Source organism: Clarias gariepinus, chromosome 6 (genome assembly GCF_024256425.1).
Source record: "Clarias gariepinus isolate MV-2021 ecotype Netherlands chromosome 6, CGAR_prim_01v2, whole genome shotgun sequence".
Classification (NCBI taxonomy): domain Eukaryota; kingdom Metazoa; phylum Chordata; class Actinopteri; order Siluriformes; family Clariidae; genus Clarias; species Clarias gariepinus.
The window spans coordinates 4,067,950-4,092,095 of record NC_071105.1 but is presented as its reverse complement, the minus strand read 5'-3'; the positions used below and the strand labels follow the sequence as shown (position 1 = coordinate 4,092,095).

The following is a 24,146-nucleotide window of genomic DNA, read 5'->3' as shown; positions in this document are numbered from 1 at the left end:
ATTATTAGGAACACCTTACTAATACGGTGTTTGACTCCCTTTCGCCTTCAGAACTGCCTTAATTCTTTGTGGCATTGATTCAACAAGGTGCTGAAAGCATTCTTTAGAAATGTTGGCCCATATTGATAGGATAGCATTTTGCAGTTGATGGAGATTTGTGGGATGCACATCCAGGGCACGAAGCTCCCGTTCCACCACACCCCAAAGATTCTCTATTGGGTTGAGATCTGGTGACTGTGGGGGCCATTTTAGTACAGTGAACTCATTGTCATGTTCAAGAAACCAATTTGAAATGATTCGAGCTTTGTGACATGGTGCATTATCCTGCTGGAAGTAGCCATCAGAGGATGGGTACATGGTGGTCATAAAGGAATGGACATGGTCAGAAACAATGCTCAGGTAGTCCATGGCATTTAAACGATGCCCAATTGGCAGTAAGGGGCCTAAAGTGTGCCAAGAAAACATCCCCCACACCATTACACCACCACCACCAGCCTGCACAGTGGTAACAAGGCATGATGGATCCATGTTCTCATTCTGTTTACGCCAAATTCTGACTCTACCATTTGAATGTCTCAACAGAAATTAAGAAAAAGCTGCATACCTCGGTTGTTACAAGTGGTTATTTCAGTCAAAGTTGCTCTTCTATCAGCTTGAATCAGTCAGCCCATTCTCCTCTAACCTCTAGCATCAACAAGGCATTTTCGCCCACAGGATTGCCGCATACTGAATGTTTTTCCCTTTTCACACCATTCTTTGTAAACCCTAGAAATGGCTGTGCGTGAAAATCCCAGTAACTGAACAGATTGTGCCACAGTCAAAATTGCTAAAATCACCTTTCTTTTCCATTCTGACATTCAGTTTGGAATTCAGGAGATTGTCTTGACCAGGACCACACACCTAAATGCATAATTAACCTATTACTGCCATGTGATTGGTTGATTAGATAATTGCATTAATGAGAAATTGAACAGGTGTTCCAGAATTGGCCAAAACAAAAGAGTCATGTGTGCTGGCAATGCTGTGAAACTGTTGATTGGCCTGCTGGATTTCTTCTGGTGTTTTGGGAAAAATCAGGCTGTCCTTCATAAGCTGTAACAGAAAAGGTGTTACTGCTGTCACAGTTTTGCTGACCGAAGACTTGCTGAGACCTAGGCCCTCACCCACCACCTCCATAAAACTTCCAACAGCATAAAAACGCAGTGTAGCTAACAACTGCACTGCTGGACTTAGGGCATAGTTTCTTCATGTGGCCCTCTGAAGGTGTGGTTTTACAATCTCCAGTGAGTCAAGGATCTTGTTCCTTGGAAGCCAGAATTTTCTCAAGATGGCATCATCAGATCCATACATTGTCCTTATGTAGGCATTTATGTAAACTGTCTGACTTCTGTGCCGTCTTCTATGCTCAAGCTGTAGAATTCTTTGTAAAGCTGCCATTGATGATGACTTGAAGGACATATGCATGCTGTTTTTATGTTCTTAGTACACCTGCTGTTGATTCCTCAATCAGAGATTATAGAAACACATTGGCTAATAATCAGGCTTAATTAACTACCTAAGCAAGTGATCCACCCAAGATTTGTTATCTTAATTAGGTACAACATTATCCTATTAATGCATTAATGACCTTTTTGTTTTAAAATAGGCTGTTGTCATACTGTTTTCCATAGTTATGCCATTCTTTAAAATGATCTGCATGCTTAGAGAGTTTTGTGCCATGTTTGGCCTTATATTGTCATTGATAAAATGACTCATTGATGAAATCTTACATATACATAGACATTTCTGTTATGGTTTTAGTGTATCTGATGGTGGCTTACCACTGTAAAATAAAAGTTCGAATTCCATTCCATACACATGCTTCATAATTAGGCTTAGTGTTACATCCCTAGAAATGTATGCGTATTAATATTCATTTGGGGTGTTGTTTTTGGGTGTGGCTGTCTGGTTCCTGTGCTGTGTGTGCTCTCTCACTCTCTCTGCTTGCTTGGCAGTTAAATGCTCCCAGGTGATGCCAATCAGAGGGTGGCTACAGACGGTGCTGCTACAAAAGATCAGTGCACGCATTTCCGAGGAGAAGCTCACTTCTCCCCTGCTCCAGACAATTGTTGTTGTGGTGCATGTTTAACAATGATTACAGATAATTGATCAGTGAGTAAGTTGTATGTTTATTTTCTCTAGTTGGTGCAACCTACTTTAATATATATTCTCTTTGTTAGTGGTACTAAGAGGTATTGCAACTCATTTTTTCCTTCTTTCTTTTTGTTATAGTTAAAAGGGGAGGCCTTAGCGAGAGCGTGCCCTTTTATTTTGTTTGTTTTTCAGTTACAGTAGTAAGGGAGTGGAGGAAAGCCTTTTTTTTTTTTTTTTTTCCTAGCACATTTCTATTTTTATTTTTAGTTCTATTTTTCCTAGTTTAATTTAATTTTTATTTAATTTCTATCGTATTTCTTTTATTCATATTTATTTCTTATTTGTAAACTTAATTCTCTTCTAGGGTCAATGGCAGCCGTAAAATGCATTTCACTACATTTCGTACTGTGTATGTTTGTGTATGTGACAAATAAAATTTGAATTTGATTTCTTTTATTTTACCCAGTTAGGTTATTTAGTACTCCCTCAAACAGAGTGTGTTTTGTTTATGTTGGCCCAGTCTGTTTCTGCCCCCACGACAAGGACGAGAGGTTGGATTTTGGGAGGCATGGTGGCCAACAATGTAGCCAAAAAAAATAAAAAGATGATGTAGTGGATTACATCTGTAAAAAGTTTCTAAAAGTTAAAAAGCTGTAAATACATGATTTGACTTTACATACTGAGCAATAAAAGAATAATGCCATTTGCACTTACTGTCAGGAGGTAAAAACATGGTTAAAGAGGGTTTGCTGGCCTGTTGTAAAAGTTCTAATTTGGCCCTCCTATAGGCCATTACCTCCTGATGATGTCTCTCTTGCTGCTCCTCAGGGCTGTCAATTTCTTCCTGATTGCCTGGAGTTAGTTTTCTCTCTCTCTCTCTCTCTCTCTCTCTGACTGAAGCAGCCTTTCACCGCAGCCACAAGGTCCCCTGTTTCTATTTGCTGGGAGATTAATGGCTGGTGTTCTGGTATATCAGGAGGACATTGCTCAGCACATGAGGAGGCCTCAGACTGAGGGGAAGGGGAGCAATAGCCCAGGAACAGGACCCATTTCTGATGTCGGAGGGCCAGACTGGAGGCCTGATGAAGGGATAAACTGGAGGAGGGATAGACTTTCCAAATTAGTTTTTTGTCAGAATTTGTCACTGGGTTTTTTTAATTCGGAGAAAAGCAGGATTTTATTGTTTCCCACCTCCACCAAAAGAACTGCAAGCTCTTTTTTTTTTCACGTCAACTCTCATTAAACCATGGCTGTCTGTCAAAGGGACTTGTATAGGAAATGATCTTGAGCAAAATAGGTAACAGGTGTTCACAACACAATCCCAGCATTTTCAAAACCCATAATTCCTTTTTATTTTATTCCTTCCCTATTTTAACTGTACTGATGTATCAATACCAAAAAAAACTCCTTATTTGAGGAGTTCAAATGAAATATTAAAATATGAAAAATGTTGCGTTTGTGACGTTATTACACCACTTCTGCGTTACGTCACTGCGAAAGCGCATTGAATGCGAGCCGAAGAGAGAGAAAACACACACTTTACAGTAGGGGGCGATATGTGTCTATGGCACTACTCCGCCATTGTATCGAAGAAGAAGAAGGTCATAATGTCATCGTTCTAACGATGGATCTGCGACACAGGTACTATGGTGTTGGGAAACAGTCGTGACTCGTTATTTTCTTCAACGTTGCGTCGTACCGACGGTGGTTAAACACAGAGCTACCTCGGTGTACGGGAAACAAACCCCAGATTGATTTAACACTTTAAAAAGGATGGAAATATTTGACTATTTAATTCTATTATTAAATCGACTTTTGAATAAAAAAAAATCGTTTTATTTTTTTTCATTATTTTTAAAATCCTTAAACACTGTCTATGGCAGTAAAACATTTGATCCCATTTCTTTTGTTTAATCACTGAATATGCTGAAGACAGGATAGACAACCACACAGGACAAACAAACACACAGTAATTTAATTAGCATATATACTACATTATACATACAGTATATTACACACATTAATATACATCATACACATTACCATAAATAGAGGCTGATCTGAATGGTAACCCACTTCTGAACTGTCCTGCTAAGATAACAGAAATTAAAATATTAATTGTACAATTAGAAGCAAAATTAGTAGTAGGTAGTTTGTTGATAAAATGTGAAAATGGTTGATAAAGTGTGTAAAGACATTAAAATTTGCAAACTCTGTTCCGACACTGACTCTTGCAGTATGATGTATATTTTTGTTACTTACTGCTAATTAGGTAATAAAAGAAAGTTTATAATTAGACTTAATTAAAAGGCAACCAGATAAAGAACAGTTACAGAAATTATTAGTAACATTAAAATATACATCATACTGCAAGAGTCCTGTGTGGTTGTCTATCCTGTCTTCAGCATATTCAGTGATTAAACAAAAGAACTGGGATCAAATGTTTTACTGCCATAGACTGAACAACCTATTTTATTCTCTTTTTTTGCCGTCAACATCAGCAGTAAACTAATCACTGTGTTAATCACTGTATATGTATTGAGATTAATATATTTTCTGATTTTAGAGTCACCAGGTATATCAGTGCATTTTGCTCTCTTAACATGCTTATAATTTAGCGAGTGTATATAGCAAGTAAGGGATAGGCAAATATAAAAAATATAGCCTAGTGATTGCTGAATAATTAATACATATCCATTAATCAGTCAGAGCGCTCGATACACTGGAAAATTCTGTTTTAAAGTTTAATTGACATTAAAATCACTACCATTTTAAAAATAACAATGAAAAAATAAATAAAAGGAATTTTTAATTCAAAAGTGGATTTAATAATACAATTAAATAGTCAAATATTTCCATCCTTTTTAAAGTGTAAAATCAATCTGGGCCAGGACAATTTTACTTTTACTATATAGTTGGGTACCTGCTGTGTATGGTATAGTACATATTCGATTGGCCAGAATGGTTTAAGCCACCAAAATAATGTTTTATTGATAAACTGCGCAGCTTTCGCCAACGTGAACACTCCCGTTAGTAACAAGGCGAATAAGGAGCTAACTTCAGCCGCAGAGTGAGACGCTGCGCAATAAGAAGCCAAACGAATCGGAAGCTGCGAATAAGGAGCTAACTTCAGCCTTGTAGCTTTGGTAGTGGTCCATTATCATTTATAAATGAACGTTTAAAATCAAAAGATCAATAAATGCACCATGCATTAGATCTTTAAGTTTCATTTTCATGACTAGAATCAAAGTATTGTTTTACTGCCATCCCAGAGATCAAAACAAAGTTGATTTTCGCATTTACTGCTCCATGTAGGATGTCAGAGTATAACCTCTCGGGGATGAGCCTTTCATTAAATACATGCTCACATTTGCAGTTGTCATGGAAATCATGGTTAGGGAAAAAGCTGATCATTAGAGAAACAGTGTTTGACAAAAGACTAGTATGTGTCTAACATATGCACTTTTATTGTCATTAGATCTTTAAATGCTTACATGAACATTCTTTCTCATCTCTTGAAGAAAAACGCAACTTGTCTTAAAGGTGAGATGATGAAATTTTCTTAGTTTCCCTCCAATTTTATGAAATAACTTAGTATTTTGTAGCAAACATATAGCTTTGAAATTGTGTTTGTCACCAACAGAAGCTTCTCAGCGAATTCACCACATTAGAAATTCCTACTGAGGTTTGAAATGTTTTCTTGGCTATGCTATCGTGTGGAAAGAGACTTACTAATTAATTTTTTTTTTTATCAACCTAGCCTTCATGTCTTCAAATAACAATTGACTGTTGCTGTTGTTATTGTTACTTAATTAACTAATTCCATGTACAGTATGTTATTTCATAGTTTTGAAATTCCTAATTAGTTTTAAAATTATAAAATCTTGTATTGTTCTAGAACGTATAGCAAAAAACATTGAATAAGAAGGTGTGTCCACACTGTTGACTCGTACTGTATTCATTAATTATTAATTATGATGGATTTACCAGTTAACGGAAGTTCTTCTTAATGCTTTTGGTTATTTGGTTGTTTTGTATTTTATGTATTTTCTCCAAAATGCACACAGAAGGATTTTTATGACATTTAAAAATGAATAACTTAAATCTGAGATATACTATTACAATACCCAATGCATTAGAAGAAAGGAACTTATCTAAAAAATGAAAAATTAAACAAGAATATGTTTAGGCAAAAATACAACACAAAATTACTAAATCAAACTCGTAAGAAATGCAATGACACCCTATATACCCTATATACCCTATACCCTTATATAAATAGTTTATTGATGTCTCAAACGCGCTCAAAAATTATATACTGTAACTAGATAGTCACAAGTTTGTCAACATACAGCATTTTATGACTTATTAAAACATTCATGAAACAATCTGCGCAACCAAAAAGATTTATGCCTAATTTAACAATTTTATAAACAAGGAGGCTTGGTTAAAAATGTGATTAATTACAATTTATTCCATAGCTGCACGCTTCAAAATTTAATTGAACATTGACAAAGTATTATTCTAAATCTTGAATTTAATTTAAATAGACATTAAATATACAATTCATTGGTAAAAAAAATAAAAATGATAAAAAATCTTTTTGTTAGGAAAATTCATCACCACAAAAAAAAAAAAATCACATACATGTACATTACATAACATTAAAAACGCATGAAAATTATTATTATACAATTACTAATTTTATATATATATATATAGATAGATAGATAGATACACACACACTCACCTAAAGGATTATTAGGAACACCACACTAATACGGTGTTTGACTCCCTTTCGCCTTCAGAACTGCCTTAATTCTACGTGGCATTGATTCAACAAGTTGCTGAAAGCATTCATAGAAATGTTGGCCCATATTGATAGGATAGCAACTTGCAGTTGATAGAGATTGGTGGGATGCACATCCAGGGCACAAAGCTCCCGTTCCACCACATGTTATCCCGATTTTTAAAGGAGGAGATCAGTATTCTTTCTTTAATTATAGACCAATTGCTCTTCTGCCGCAGTTTTCAAAAATTTTAGAGAAAGTATTTGTTCAGAGGCTCGACAAATTTGTAGAAAAACATAATTTATTGAGTGAATATCAATTCGGATTTAGGATAAAGAGGTCGACTTCAATGGCAGTAATGAAAATGGTTGAAGATATTTCAACTGCAGTAGAAAATAAAGAATATACAGTGGGAGTATTTTTTAGATTTAAAGAAAGCATTTGATACAATTGATTATGATTTATTAGTGAAGAAATTGTTAAAATATGGAATAAGAGGAAAAGCGTTAGATTGGATAAAAAGTTACTTGGAAAGCAGACATCAGTATGTACAAATTAACAATGATAAATCTGACTTATTGAAAGTTACATGCGGCGTTTCACAAGGCTCAGTTTTGGGCCCTAAATTATTTGTGTTGTATGTTAATGATATTGGTAAAGTGTCCAATGTATTAAAAATTTTATTATTTGCTGATGACACCACTTTATATTTATCAGGGAAAAATTTGAAACAGCTTTTGAACACAGTGGAAAGTGAATTGTTGAGGCTTAAAAGTTGGTTAGATAATAGTAAACTTTCCTTGAATTTGACTAAAACAAAGTTTATAATTTTAAGTAATCAAAAAATAAATCATGATGTGAAAATAAGAATTAATAATGAGAAAATAAAAAGAGTGTTCGAAATAAAAATTTTTGGAGTAATAATTGATAACAAACTGACTTGGAAACCACATATTAATTTCATTAAGATAAAAATCTCTAAATCAGTTGGAATTCTTAACAGATTAAAGCATTTATTGGATAATAAAACATTACGTATATTGTATTGTACACTCATATTTCCATACATCACTTACTGTGTGGCGGTATGGGGGCATACTTACAAAAGTTATTTACACTCAATATCTGTGTTCCAAAAAAAAGCAATAAGGATTGTTAATAAGGTCGATTATTGTGAACATACAAATAAATTGTTTATAAAATCTAAAGTTTTAAAATTCGTGGATCTAGTTGATTTGTATACTGCACAAATAATGTATAAAGCTTATAATAATTTACTTCCCAGCTGTGTTCAGAGGCTGTTCAAAATAAAAGTCAGCCAGTACTGCCTAAAAGGAATGTTTATGTTTAGTAAAATAAGGGCCAGATCAAATTTAAAGAATAAATGTATTTCTGTTAAAGGGGTTAATTTATGGAATAAATGTGATAAGGAATTAAAATTATGTTATTCACTTCATAGATTTAAAAAAATGTTTAAAGATAAGGTGTTTAGTGAATATATGAAATGAAATAGATATGATTCTTTTCTCTTCCTAATTTCTCTTCTTTTCTTAAGTGAAAGAATAATTAATTTTTACATGTTTTGTTTATGTGCATAAGTGACAATATTTGTTGAGACAATATTTTGTGTAATTTACTGTAAAGTGTCGCTCATCATTTGTTGATGTATAAAGGGTAGGCATAATAAGCATTGCTTTAGCCTACATCTTTTTCAGTGTTGAACTGAAATAAACTGAAACTGACTGAAACATCCCAAAGATGCTATTGGGTTGAGATCTGGTGACTGTGGGGGCCATTTTAGTACAGTGAACTCATTGTCATATTCAAGAAACCAATTTGAAATGATTCGAGCTTTGTGACATGGTGCATTATCCTGCTGGAAGTAGCCATCAGAGGATGGGTACATGGTGATGATACTCATTAGACTAGGCAACATTTTTCCAGTCTTCAACTTTCCGATTTTGGTGAGCTCGTGCAAATTGTAGCCTCTTTTTCCTATTTGTAGTGGAGATGAGTGGTACCCGGTGGGGTCTTCTGCTGTTGTAGTCCATCCGCCTCAAGGTTGTGTGTGTTGTGGCTTCACAAATGCTTTGCTGCATACCTCGGTTGTAACGAGTAGTTATTTCAGTCAAAGTTGCTCTTCTATCAGCTTAAATCAGTCGGCCCATTCTCCTCTGACCTCTAGCATCAACAAGGCATTTTCGCCCACAGGATTGCCGCATACTGGATGTTTTTCCCTTTTCACACCATTCTTTGTAAACCTTAGAAATGGCTGTGCGTGAAAATCCCAGTAACTGAGCAGATTGTGAAATACTCAGACCGGCCAGTCTGGCACCAACAACCATGTCACGCTCAAAATTGCTTAAATCACCTTTCTTTCCCATTCTGACATTCAGTTTGGAGTTCAGGAGATTGTATTGATCAGGACCACACCCCTAAATGCATTGAAGAAACTGCCATGTGATTGGTTAATTAGATAACTGCATTAATGAGAAATTGAACAGGTGTTCCTAATAATTGTTTAGGTGAGTGTGTGTGTATATATATATATATATATATATATATATATATATAAACCTGAAGCTCTTTGTGTTTCTCTTAAATCCTAAAGAAGGTGTAAGGTGGTACTCTCCAGCTTCATTTTTGTTAAATAGATAATAGCATGGTAAAATGTAAATATGTTGTTTGTCTAAGGTTGTATTTGCCTAACACTAAGAACTTCTATGATCACATGGTTTTCATTATTGATCTCGTCGCATGGATGCATGTGTGGTCTGCTTGACTTTTTTAATTGCTTGCTCACACACCATTGGGAGTGGCGTAACACACTCACAAACGCCCACAATTGCAGAGCCGTTATTGATGTGAGAACATTAAATGCCTCCTATCCCGCCCCTCCGAGAGAGCACAGATACATAACTATATGTTTTTATGGTTGTTTTCAGTTGTTATGACCAAAAATAATATAATCGTTTGGTGAGTTTGACATTGTCGCAACATCGTTCTCATATTCTGATATCGATAAATTTTGCACTTTGTAATTTGTAATGATAACAGGGTCTACCGGACATTGATATTTAAAATCCCAAATGCATAGTTAGTTTGATGTCTGAAGCCTTCACTGTGCAGGACTTCCATATGAGCAGTTTTTTATTTTGCTTTTATTTTTTTATTCCAATTGGTCATTGCCCTGTATTGTGCTGTTGGGACAAATCCGTATCACTTCAGTTTTAATGTTTAAGACATTTTACAGAGGTAAACTCCTTGTTGTTGTTTTTTAAACATTTTAACAATTAACAATGAAAAAAAAAATCCTCAAGCAAAATTTTCTCAATGACTGTCTTATTTGTCTCCACAAATATGTCACTTATTATCAAACGTATAATTTGAAATGTATTTCTGAAGAAAGGAGTTCATGTCCAGTTTGATAAATGAGGTCTAATTTCATAAAATGTAAATTAATACAAATAATTAACAGACACATGCACACAAAAAAGGTAACGAATATAAAAAAAGAAAGGAAAAACGTATTTCCATGACCCTGCAGGAATAACTGCATACAATATATAAACAGTAATGTTTCAGACTGTTTATGCAAAGTGTTTTGTTAGATTTTACCTAACAGAGATGAGTCTTTTGGATACCTGGCAACCTGACTCACTGGCTCATGCAACAGCAGAGGGAACAGCATAAGAACAACTCATTATAGGTCACAGGGAGGTTGCGCCTGTGTGTGTGTGTGTGTGTGTGTGTGTACAGTATGAGTTTATGAGGAACAGATAATAGCAGCTGACTTTAGACATGGATGGTGAGTGGAGGAGTATAGCAGTGGCATTGCTCTGTGCTGCCGGTGTGAGTGTTTTCCTGCTAAAATGGAAGGAACAACAAAAGGTGAAGAGGAAACTACAGAGAGCCAGAGAGAAGAGAGAGAAGGAGATCAAACAGGCGGATACAGTTATTAGGAGCTTTAAAACTCAGGTATGTACACACATTGGTTTCACCTGTTCGTTATCATTTACACTCCTGAGCTCTGTACAGAATAACACTAACACATCATCATTTACACAAAAATTTCATTCCAATCCCACTATTAATGTTTAATGTTACCATAAAATACGTTATAACAGACATTGTGTATATATAACGTCTAACAGACATTTGTGTGCTTACAACTTAGTGGGAATAGTTTGGCGAGATACACATACTTTCAGTCATAAAATGTATTGCTACATTTATTGGTGTCATGCTACATGTCTTATCACTTGACATATTTGTATCCCAATTGGTACAGTATCTCTCTGTTTTATTGTGTAACATCTGGGGTTGAACAGTCTTGTGTTTGCAGAACCCTGCTGCTGATTTGAGCTCCATCGTGACTCTCTCACTGGCTGAGCTGAGGCAGAGGATCAGAGGAGGATCTCTTCAGCCTGACACTGTTCTCCACGCCTATATGGAGAAGGTTCAGTCCGTTCTCACCTCTGCTTATTTACACAGTCACACAGTGCTCACACACTTACACGTCCCCTAGACCTCACCTGTGTGCAGTTGCATATCCACTTTCTCGGTTCAAATGATGAACCAATGAACATAAGGTACATAACCAATACAGGACACTGCATTCAGAGATCCTTCACATGCCAGAAAATAGGATTAATATGACACGTGAGTTAAAAATGATCTGCACTATTTTATCAGCGCTTTCCGTTCAAGCAGTTTGAATATCGGCAAACAAAATATGGTATATACGTATATTCCAAGGAAGGTGAAAATTTCTTAAAGAGAATAATTACTGATGATGAGACATGGATTCATCATGTCTGAAAGTGAATGGCGGAGTATGGAACAGACACATCAATCAAGAAAAAGTTCAAAAGTCGACCATCAGCTGGAAAATTGATGCTTCCAGTGTTCTTGGATTCTCAGCGGTCAGTATCCGTTATCACCCAAATGAGGATGGGTTCCCTTATGAGTCTGGTTCCTCTCAAGGTTTCTTCATATTGCCATCTCATGGAGTTTTTCCTTGCCAATGTCGGCCTCGGCTTTCTCACCAGGGACAATCTTATCATTTTGATTTATACAAATTTACATTTCATCCAAAATTAAATAATTAGTTTAAAGCTGCTTTGCAACAATGTCAATTGTAAAAAAAAAAAATGGTATACAAATAAATAAATAGATAAATAAATATTGCAACATTATCAGGTGAAAGGTTCAACAATCAACCATGCTCGTTACAGTGAGATGCTAAAGCCTAAACTTTAAATTAAACAGAGAGGACTGCTAAGGGCATCGTGATTTTGCAAAATGATTCTTGTCCGCACATTTCTGCCCAAACTATCAACACCCTGCAAAAACTTAGTTTTTGTGTTGTTTACATTCATGCCATTTGGCAGACACCCTTAACCGGAGTGACTTAGATTTATTTCTCTGTTGAGCCCTTGCTCAAGGCCACAACAGAGGCAACTTGGTGGTTGTGGGGTTTGAACCTGAGACCTTCTGATGAGTAGTCCAACACCTGAACCACTTAGCTGCTTCTGCATCCTCCCTGATCACTCAGCCCAAAACATTTTTAACGAGGGAATGCAGAAGCCTGATGACAGATATTAAAAAGCAAGGACAGTATGTCAAAAAATGATGTATTTATTTGTTCTAAAAATGTATTTAAAAAAATATTACAGCCAGAGTGTGCATAATTTTTAACTCGCCCTCATAGATTCTAGACTTCAGTAAGGAATGCTATTGTCCTGTATTCTACAGGCTTTGGAGGTGAACGAGAAACTGAACTGTTGCACTGCTGTTCTCACAGAGGGTCTGAAACAGCTTGAAGATATCGAGTCGCACAAAGACCGCCTTCTTTATGGCATTCCCATCAGCATTAAGGACAATCTGGATTATCAGGTACTGATGAGGTGAATGCTTTCAAACTAGCATTGATTTCAGTTCAGTTTGGGTTTTGTAATTAATTACAATGGAAAATGGAAAAAATGGTAACCTAAACCCATAAGAGCCCAGACCCAGTTCTCCTTTAAGATAATTTATTGGAGATATGACACAGACTAATTTCTAATTATATTGGGTAGAATAATAGATCAACTGGTGAACCTTATGGGGGAATAACACAATGAGTCTGCTGAGGCATGATGCACAACAATTAGGGGCATTCATTCCAAAACAGGAACTCCATGTTCAGACTGCCTGTTTCACATCTAACACATTGTTCTCCCAGGAACTCCTTTAATGGAACTGGCTGGGAGTGAGGTCAGGACTGTATGAGCCATGTGACAATAACGGCAGGCCAAGTTCCTGTAATGTGTAAGTGGTGTTGGTGAATGATTGGGTGCACTTGGTGCAAAGACGTAGACAGTACGGTCTCATCACCATACTGTGCAAGTTTTCCCAAATGTCAATTGCTTTTATGCCTTCATTCACCAGAAATTTCATCAAAAATACTAGTTTTTTCTTGAACAGCAATTGTATTTACTGTTTAGACCCACTGTTAAAGTTAAGTGTATTCGTTCCTGCTTAACTTTTCAGCCGAGTCACCCTTTACATACATACTGTTACATAAACAAACCCCCCCCCTATCTGGAGTGTCCTCCAGCCCAATATATAATGCTGATGTTAAATTTTAACCAATGCTGATGCAGTGTCAGATCAGGACACACTACAGCATTATGAGTATTAATCCCCAAAGTGATTGACATGTGGCTTACTCAATGTGTGTGTGTGTCTGTGTTTTTTTTTTTTTGTGTGTGTGTGTGTGTGTGTGTGTGTGTGTGTGTGTGTGTGTGTGTGATTAGGGCCATGACTCTACCTGTGGTGTGTTGACTAAGTTGGATGATCCTGCTGTTGAGGACAGTGTGGTGGTCTCTATACTAAAGAAGCAAGGTGCAATCCCCTTCGTCAAAACCAACATCCCGCAGGGTCTCCTCAAGTAAGAAACAGTCCATACAGCACATCGTTACACAGTCAGAACGTGTAACCTTTTTATTAGTAAAGTTCAAAATCAATCAATCAATCAATCAATCAATGTTTTAACACTTTATGTAGATGTGCCCCTAAAATGGGGCAGTGGTGGCACAAGCAGTTGAGACCCCTCAGTGCCAGTCCCAAACCTGGAGAAACCAGTGCTTTGCATCAGGCAGGACACCCAGCATAAAAATACCTGTGCCAATAACTTGCGATTCGAATACAATCCAACGTGGCCACCCCTAGAAACTTAAAAAGCTCAAGAAGAGAAAAAATATAAATGCCTTTATAACTTTATAAATATATGGCAGTGATATCAGGTTAAAGGTCCTACACATTATATTTTTCATTAAATGTTAATATGATCTTTAGGGTCCTAATAAAAAGTTTGTATTATACGTTAATTAAAAATTCAAAAGGATTGTGTAAAAAAAACACTACTTTTACCTGGTAAAAACTAGCTCTGTTCTCAGCAACCTGTTTCAGTACATGCTAATTTAAATGCTCATGACCTCTGCTGAGCCCGCCCCCCCCCCCCAGTTCTGTGGGGCGTGACACGTGGGGTATAGCCACGGAAGTGTAGTCCAGTGCGGGCAATGCTTTGTGGGTAATGCAGTCCAAACTGGAAAACGCTGTAATATAGAGCCTAAGCTTGTTTTCTTCAGTTGTTTCGGTTTGATTTAAGTACGGAACCTACTTGGAAGTTTGTAATATCGCCTGACAACGCAAAAATTAAAAGAATGGACATGCATCGACTTGATTTGTCTCTCATCACTGCATGGGCATGAATTAATAGGCTGTTGCGCTGGCGCGAGCAACAACAACAAAAAGCGGAGAAGCTTACCGAGAGAGATACGGACGCGATGTGTTTTCATGACTTCTTAATCTTCGACAGACATCGTTATAAACCATCTAACGTTACAAAGGTAAGCATAATATAGTTTTCCGACTACGTACACAGTTTGCAACTAGACAGTCACCTTAATGCATTGTTTATTATAAACGGGCGATTAGGGATTATATAGAGACGGATGTACATAGAGAAGAAGCCATAACCATGTTCTATGAGAGTATAAGTTAACTTACACTCCGCATTCATCGTGATTATTAGAAAAGGCGATCTGCAAAGAGTCATAGTAAAATAAATTACACTTACCGAGCCTGGTGAAGATGAAGCAGGAACACGAAGCGTTAGTACAGATCCATTTTTAGGAGCAGCTTCCTAGTAAAACCTGCTTTATATTGACCCGCGTTTATAAAGCAGTCTGGTAAAAAATGATTATCGCAAAGATGAACGCATTTAGGTAAATCAGCGGGGACGTTAGCTTTAAAAACTAAATTCAGCCACTGCTTCCTCAGTGGCTCAGATACCTAACCCTAGGTAGGTACCCTAGGTCACTAACCCTAGGTAGTGAATGACGACTGCTGTGTTCGTTATTACACCCAACAACTGTACACAACACTCGCTTAGGCAACATTTTGCTCCAGCGGCGAAAAACAATGGCCGACAGCTTCTTCTCACTCGGGGCGGGTCCTTGCTAAAACACCAGTGTCAATCAACTTGTGTAGGAGCGGCCTCTGTCGGTTTGGCGTCACATCGACAGGCTTTTGTGATTGGCCTGATTTCAGAAGGGGGATGTTACTGTAATAAACTAAAAGAAAACCATTGGGCGGCTCTTTATCATCGTAGAGTGGTTGTGTACGCACTCTCCTAACACACGGTTCAGTCCAAACAGCTTAAAATAGTGCATGTAGTGCTGTATGACCCCTTTAAAAGCCGCACCTGTTTCAGGCTAAGAAAAGGTTAATCATTAGCTATGATATGACTTTTGACTTGTAAAATACTTTGGCCAATGCTTTTGTGATTAGCTTTGACTGGATACCAAAAAAAAAAGAAGTATTGTAAAACCCACCACTGTTTTCTAATCTTTGATCTCACTCACTCACTTATTATCTATCCTGATAATACTTTATCCTGCCAATCTCATTCACTGTGCTTAAAATCCACCTGAAGGAACATGGATTGGCCTTGAAATTGGCCTTAAATTGTTTAATAAATTGCATTTAAAACAATTATGTTTAGTAAGTCAGTTATGATAGGCATGCACAATTACGACGTAGGACATGGGATGTAGAGAGGGGCAACCATTCATGACAGTCTGTAAAATCTCAGTTTGGAGTCATGTTGCCAGATTGGACGGGTTCACCTTTATCGCTACTTTTGGATGGCTACTTTTGATTATTTGGGGTAGAAATTGGGGTCTCTTTTGCAGGTAATAAAAATGGGATGCTTATAAGAATTTTAATGTTGAAATAAGGGCTTCACTATAATATGAGCAACCAAAAATTATGAACTTAGGACAGCTAAGCATGTAACATGTCACACATCATTAGGATGTCAAATATTTGTCAGGCCTTTTGCGAGATGAGAATAAAAATCTTTGACACAAAGAGCAACGTTGGCACAGTTGGAACTGAAAAAAAAAATTATCTTGTAATATTTGGATATGATGTTTTACAACATTACTGTTAGAAATTATGCATACACCACAATCACTGTTTAGGGTTGTGAATAAAGCAAAACCTATTTTGATGCTTTATTGAAATACTACTGTTTATTTTTATTTACTGTAGCTATGAATGTAGTAACCCCATATACGGAAGAACAGTGAATCCATTCAACCTCGAGAAGACATGTGGTGGCTCTTCAGGAGGCGAGTGCGCTCTGATCAGTGGAGGAGGATCAATTCTGGGTCTGGGAACCGATATCGGAGGCAGCATCCGCATCCCAGCGGCCTTCTGCGGCATCTGTGGCCTAAAACCTACAAACAACAGGATAAGGTGTTTTGTATTTCATGTGTGAGAACAGGAATAATAATTGGCTTTGTGGTGATACTGTAATTGCTCATACTGAACATTATAATATCTGAAAGTGTTATTATGATGGACACATTGACCTCAGCATTTAACCTAGAAGGAAACTACAATCCTTGTTTGATTTCTGAGCTTAAACTGCTTTTTAAAACTTTTTCTGTTCATGCAGTATGCGTGGACTTTCTTCATGTGTGAAAGGTGTAAAAACAGGTAAAGCACAGCTCTACTAAGTACTATAGAGTATACTATACGAAATCCTATAGGGTTGAAAAGTTGTAGCTTAGAAAACTATCATAAAACTAAACTTTATGATAATTGTGTTTGTGTCCAGTCCTGTCGGGGGTTGGTCCCATGGCCCGTGATGTAGAGAGTCTGGCTCTGTGTATGAGAGCTTTACTCTGCACAGATATGTTCACTCTTGACCCTACAGTTCCTCCAATACCGTTCAACCAGCAGGTACCAATAACAGGCCATTTCAGTGCAGCAGTGTTGTATGGCAACTCTTTTGGTTCTTAATCATACTTCGTTCTGAACAGGTGTACGAGAGCTCGGAGCCCCTGAGGATCGGTTACTATGAGAACGATGGATACTCTCAGCCATCTCCAAGCATGAGCAGAGCTCTATGGGAGACCAAAGCACTACTCGAAAAAGCAGGACACACGGTATCAGTGCTCGAGCCTCATGTAGATCCTTAGAGCTAACTGTAAGAAGATGCAGATGTCAAATGCAACATTGCTCTGCATACACAAATCCATTCATGTGTGGTTTCTTCCCACCGGCAGATTAGGATAGTTGGTGTTCCCAAGCTGCTCTTAGTGTGTGTGTATGCGCGCCTTGTAATGCATTGTCCAGTGTGTACCCAGACTCATGTCCCAAGTCTTCTGGCATAGGGTTCAGTCTGGTCCCTTTAACCCTGTACAGGATAAGTGCTTTATTATCATAAAATTATAACATTCAAATAGAAATTTAAATTAGTAAAAGTTATTTAGCCTATTTAATTGCTATTTAAATGTTCATTCATTTAATTGTTTATTTCATGTTTTCATTTATTTCATGATTAAATTTTTTTCAAGATGATTTCATCATCCAGATGATGGCTTGAGACAACGAACAAATCATGAAAAAAAAACAATTAAATAAAAAAGTAATTCATTCAATAAATAAAGCATGAAATAATTTAACTTAAAAAAAAAACATTTAAATAGTAAATAAATACACCACTTTTAAATAATTGTCCTTTTTAATTTTAAATAAGTAATTGCATTTGAATTATTTAATGGAACATTTATTTATTTAATATTGTCACGTTCTAACTGTTTTTTTGTCCCTGTTTGATAAAGACAATAAAACACACACATGTGCATTACAGTGATTTTATTACAGGTTAGTATGTGTATGTATGTGTGTATGAGAGGAAAATTCCCTTCTTTACTCTGTAGCTAATTCCGTATAAGCCTCCTCGCATATCCACCGCCTTCCATGATTTTGTTGTGGGGGGACACCTTGCAGATGGAGCCGTCACCCTTTTTAAGCACTTGTAAGTCAAATCTCAATTTTATCATTCATTTTCATTAGCGTGCAGAAACGTGACATTTGTTAACTTCAACAATGCTTTGTGTTTTCAGTAAGAAAGGCCCTGTTGATCCGTGTCTGCAGTATCAGTTCTGGCAATGGGGTCTTCCCAAATTCATGAAGAGGTTGATATCTTTGCTCCTCAGACCTATTGTAAGTTTAGACAGTTACTTCAGTGATTAAATTAAATCATTGTTAAAAAAACAATAATTAAAAAATTAGTTCAGTGAGCTTTGATATTTATCCACACAACATCATACAATTTTGATTCACTTAGTCGATATTTGACTATATGAATTTAATCATTTAATATAGAATTAGTTTGAGGATGCGGTTATTGATATATAACCAACTTTGATCCTTAATTCATGACTGATCCTGACATTTCAAAAATGTATATTTTATAGTGTATATTTTTATTTTATAGGCAATGTTTTTTTTTTTAGAAGGTTTGTTAACCCTAAAAATATCAGCTAATATTTCAGTAATAAAACCAACTTTTTTTTCATTTTCTTTATATAATTATACTATTTATCATGAGATTTTGCATGTCTGTATTACTGACAGTCATTAATGCATATAAGGGAATTAAATAAATTAATTAAATGCAAGAAATTTAAAATTACTGCAATAAAGATTTTAATTCATTAGAGTGATCTTTGAATGCCATTTGTGGTAAAAGTAGATAATTTTGGTTTTTTTTTTCCTCAGTATCCACGTATGGCTACAGTTATACACGGCACCTGTGGTGTCAGGTAAGAGTGTAAAGCCAAAAAAATAAAAATAATAAATAGAATTTAGCCACATGATTTATTAAAATGTAAAGTCATTTTTAGTGAGTGCTTCCTTGTTTAGTTTTGCACAGTACATGGTACAGTGAAGCAAAAAAGTATTTAGTCAGCCACCAATTGTGCAAGTTCTCCCACTTAAAAAGAGGAGAGAGGCCTGTAATTTTCATCATAGGTATACCTCAACTATCAGAGAGACAAAATAAGAAAAAAAAATCCAGAAAATCATTTTGTAGGATTTTTAAAAAATGAATTAATTGGTAAATTCTTCTGTAAAATAAGTATTTGGTCCTCTACAAACAAGCAAGATTTCTGGCTCTCACAGACCTGTAACTTCTTCTTTAAGAGGCTCCTCTGTCCTCCACTCATTTCCTGTATTAATGGCATCTTTATCAAATTCAAATTTTATTTGTCACAAACACAGTCATACACAGTACGAAATATTATATATACGAATATAATATAATATGCGAAACTCAGTATAAAAGACACCTGTCCACAACCTCAAACAGTCACACTCCAAACTCCTCTATGGCCGAGACCAAAGAGCTGTCAAAGGACACCAGAAACTATATTGTAGACTTGCACCAGGCTGTGAAGACTGAATCTGCAATAGGTAGGCAGCTTGGTGTGAAGAAATCAACTGTGGGAGCAATTATTAGCAAATGGAAGACATACAAGACCACTGATAATCAATCTGGGGCTCCATGCAAGATCTTCTCCTGTGGAGTCAAAATAATCACAATAACTGGGAGCAAAAATCCCAGAACCACACAGGGGGACCTAGTGAATGACCTGCAGAGAGCTGGGACCAAAGTAACAAAGGCTACCATCAGTAACACACTGCGCCGCCAGGGACTTAAATCCTGTAGTGCTTAAGCCAGTACATGTCCAGGACCATCTGAAGTTTGCTTCCAGAAGAGGATTGGGAGAAACTCATATGGTCAGATAAAACCAAAATAGAACATTTTGGTAAAAACTCAATTTGTCGTGTTTGGAAGAGAAAGAATGATGAGTTGCATCCAGAGAACACCATACCTACTGTGAAGCATGGGGGTGGAAACATCATGCTTTGGGGCTATTTTTTCTGAAAAGGGACCAGGACAACTGATCCATGTAAAGGAAAGAATGAATGGGGCCGTGAGATTGTATCGCGAGATTTTGAGTTAAAACCTCCTTCCATCAGCAAGGGCATTGAAGATGAAACGTGGCTGGGTCTTTCAGCATGATAATGATCCCAAACACACCACCCAGGCAACGAAGGCGTGGCTTTGTAAGAAGCATTTCAAGGTCCTGGAGTGGCCTAGCCAGTCTGCAGATCTCAACCGCATAGAAAATCTTTGGAGGGAGTTGGAAGTTCTTGTTGCCCAGCGACAGCCCCAAAACATCACTGCTCTAGAGGAGATCTGCATGGAGGAACAGGCCAAAATACCAGCAACAATGTGTGAAAACCTTGTGAAGACTTACAGAAAACGTTTGACCTCCGTCATTGCCAACATGGGGTATATAATAAGTATTGAGATAAAATTTGTTATTGACCAAATACTTATTTTCCACCATAATTGGCAAATAAATTCTTTAAAAATCCTACAATGTGATTTTCTGGATTCTTTTTTCTTATTTTGTCTCTTATAGTTGAGGTATACCTATGAAAATTACAGGCCTCTCTTATCTTTTTAAGTGGGAGAACTTGAACAATTGGTGCCTGACTAAATACTTGTTTGCCCCACTGTATCTGAGGATAACATACAGTACTATAGCTCATCAAACTTTCTTTCTGCTTTCTAGTTCTCCTGCAGATTTGTGGAAACAGCACAAAGAGGTCGAGGTACGTATGTGTGCTTGACTTTATTTATCATCATGTTCACACTTCGCTTAGTCGTTAAAATAACAGCGCTTGTTGAACATATGTAGGATTATATCCATGAGACGTTAACTGAGTGGAGGAAGCTGGAGCTGGATGTTCTGCTCTGCCCCATAATGGGACCAGCCTACAACTTTAACTACACTGGAAAACTAGGCAGTAATATACTGATTTCTGCCTTATTTATTTAACCCTTCAGTGTCTGTATGTAAAGTGGGTGGAGCTAATCTTGTGTAATGCTTGTGTCATTGTGTTCAGGCGTTCTGACTTACACGGCTCTGTACAACGTGCTCAACTTCCCTGTTGGAGTCGTTCCTGTGACTGAGGTCACGGCCGAGGATGAAGATCAGCTGAAAGACTACAGAGGGAACTTTGGAGACATCTGGGATAAGACCTTTGTCAAGGTAAACATGACACATGGAGATTATTTGAACCTTGAACATGTTCTAAACTGAGCCATGTCACCTCAAAACAAAGCTAATTATTTCATATAATCTCACAGATAAATTCTAGTCATATTTTTGACAGAAGCAACTTGTTTGGAATTCTGAAAACATTATAAAAAATAATAATAAGAAACAGATCTTTTTATAGACAGCTCAACTATAAAATCATAGTTTCCAGGTTCTGTTTCTTATTTTGAGTAAGTATACACTATACTTTATTAGCTAAACAGTTCGAGTTCTCTTTTGTTTCCCATTTTCCATCCATTATTTATTGTTATTCATACCCCAGTTATTAATACTCATTAATATTCATTAGTTTGTTAATAAAAGCATGATTGGTTTTTTACATTGTTGCACGGCTCTTGTGATGTTGTGGACTTAACTGAGTCATTGTGTAATGTTACTTTGTGTGACAAAAACTCACAAAAAAATAATAAATTATACAAAACAGGCCATGAGTTTTTTCTTAGGCTGGGCAAGAAAAAAAAAGTCACACACTTTAAGATTTCATTAAGTCACTTTTAGCTTTGATTACAGCACAAACTGTGGTGGGCAAATTCATAGGTAAAAATTATTCGTCATGCTCCAAGAATCTCTTTTTCCACTCCTGGAATATGACGATGCTATCCGAGAAGAAAAACTCCATAGACACATTCAGTTTGTCAGATGAACAAAGTTGCTGGTTCAGCACTAAGGTTTCTTAACACCCAGTTCCAGTAATTTCAAACCTAATAATTTGTCCTTTCTGAAAGGGACAAGCAAATTAAAAAAAAATATTCAATATGAAGATTATAATATTCTGACAGTAAATTAAGGGACATTTTAAACAATAATTTATTGAATGATTTTACATTGATATTGTCAAAGAGATGCTTTAAATGCACTCTAAAGTTGTGTACTTTAACAGTGATAATACCTAATACTATTAATTAAAATAGTATTAGGTATTATCCTAGTAAGCCAGTAACATTTTTAATCAGACATTTCTAGGATTTCTAGCATTTCTAATATTTTAGCAGATACATACAGATAAATGAGGTTATATGAAAAGTTTATAAGGTAGTGGGTTTCCTTCTAAAGTCCAGAGACATGCGGTATACACTTTGATTGGTGATTTCAGATTTCCCTCAAAATAAAAAGTGTCAAAGGGAGTGTTTTAGTCAGCTTATTTGTATGTAAAATGTTTACAGACTATAACCTCTAGACTGTAAACAAGCCACTGAAATTAACGTACTTTATATAATTAACATGTTCAAGAATTGTTATACATATTGTTATATGACGTACATTTTTCAGACCATTTTCCATTTGGTTAATGGTCTCCTATATTACCCACAATGCAGGCAATTTGACTACCTGATGATAGCAGTGCAGTGGGAATTCACCCCACATCCCTGTCTATACTATCAGTATCTAAATAGTGAAGCAGCGGCGCTCAAACTGACCAGCTTCCAAAGCATCGACCATATTCATGGTATTAAACAGTAACTGTAGTGTTCATGTTTGTGATTTGTGTGTGTGTGTGTGTGTTACAGGCAGTACGAGGTGGTGTGGGTCTGCCTATAGCAGTGCAGTGTGTGGCTTTGCCTTGGCAGGAAGAGATGTGTTTACGCTTCATGAAAGAAGTGGAAAAGCTCACAGCCAAGAGAAACAAACACGTCAACATACTCCAATAAACTCATTGGCTGCATGGCTACCAGTTTAGTTTTGTCCAGACGGCAGTATGGTATCAATATCTTTAAGATTCAGACTCAGGTATGGGCTTTGGCCAAGGTGTAAAAATAGTTGTGTGCTAGGGATTTAGAAAATGATCAATATGAAATTGATAAAAGGCATTCATTTCTATTGTTAAATTTTATTTACATTTTTCTGCATTAATGTACTGCAAAAATTGAGCTCCTAAGATTTAATATACCAGTCTGTGTGTGTGCTGGCTGATCAATCCACATTGCAGAGACATTGTGATGATTTGGTCCAAAATCAAAAGAAACAAATCATAAAAGTATATGAAGCATTTAGGGTGGATTTATTGCTCAAAAATGCTTATTGTTAAACCATGCATTTGCATAGTCACCTGACAACATCATGAGTGTGTTTGTTCACATACAGTCTTTGACTACATGTGTTATCAGAGGTTTCCAGTAGGGGGCACACCAGAGATTTACTTTTCACAAAGTTTTGCATGACCTAAACAAACATGATGACACTTGAGGAGTTAGGTAGTACTGATTTCCCTCCAAATGTTTAGACAAGCGTATTTGTCACTTCAAATGATACAGGTGGGGATAATTGCTGACCTGGTCACACAAATGTGTCTGCTGACTACATTAACCCTACCTATGTGTGCATGTGACACCTCATCTGCAGTGTTAAGTTCCTTATCATCATACGTTATAAGAAAATCTATTTTTAGTGTATAATAAAGTCCTAATGCACCTACAGTATGTCCTTTCTTTGGTGCTTTACTCTAAGTTTTGTAAGTAAACTGTTTCTACAAATAATTTCACTCTTAATTTAACCCTCTTAATTTCACTTCCATATCTGTCCAACTCCCAGAGATTGTAGCTCTATGGATGGTAGCAGTGGAGCTTGTTGGCTTTAGGGAAAGTTGTAGTGGATCTTGTTGGGTTTCAGGATGGCAGGAGTAGAGATTATAGTTCTCATGATGGCAGGAGCAGAGGTTGCTTGGTTTACGGATGGTTTGCGCGGA

The 24,146-nt window shown here is 36.6% G+C and overlaps 1 protein-coding gene across 3 annotated transcripts; it reads left to right on the top strand.

Moving 5' to 3' along the window:
- Positions 1–3,738: 3,738 nt before the first annotated feature.
- On the top strand, positions 3,739–23,877 carry LOC128526705 (fatty-acid amide hydrolase 1-like). Of its 3 annotated transcripts, none has more exons than XM_053498840.1 (16): positions 3,739–3,774; positions 10,683–10,901; positions 11,269–11,382; positions 12,681–12,821; positions 13,724–13,857; positions 16,527–16,733; positions 16,936–16,976; positions 17,098–17,222; positions 17,303–17,428; positions 18,206–18,303; positions 18,392–18,491; positions 19,050–19,093; positions 20,915–20,954; positions 21,041–21,149; positions 21,249–21,394; positions 22,972–23,877. In XM_053498840.1, the coding sequence occupies exons 2-16, from the start codon at positions 10,725–10,727 to the stop codon at positions 23,110–23,112; spliced, it is 1,743 nt and encodes a 580-aa protein (XP_053354815.1). In that variant the 5' UTR covers positions 3,739–3,774; positions 10,683–10,724; the 3' UTR covers positions 23,113–23,877. The 3 variants fall into 3 exon arrangements, with proteins under 3 accessions (XP_053354815.1, XP_053354814.1, XP_053354813.1); XM_053498839.1 differs by lacking the exon at positions 3,739–3,774 and adding an exon at positions 5,777–5,818; XM_053498838.1 differs by lacking the exon at positions 3,739–3,774 and having other exon boundaries at positions 10,131–10,901.
- The last annotated feature ends 269 nt before the right edge of the window (positions 23,878–24,146 follow it).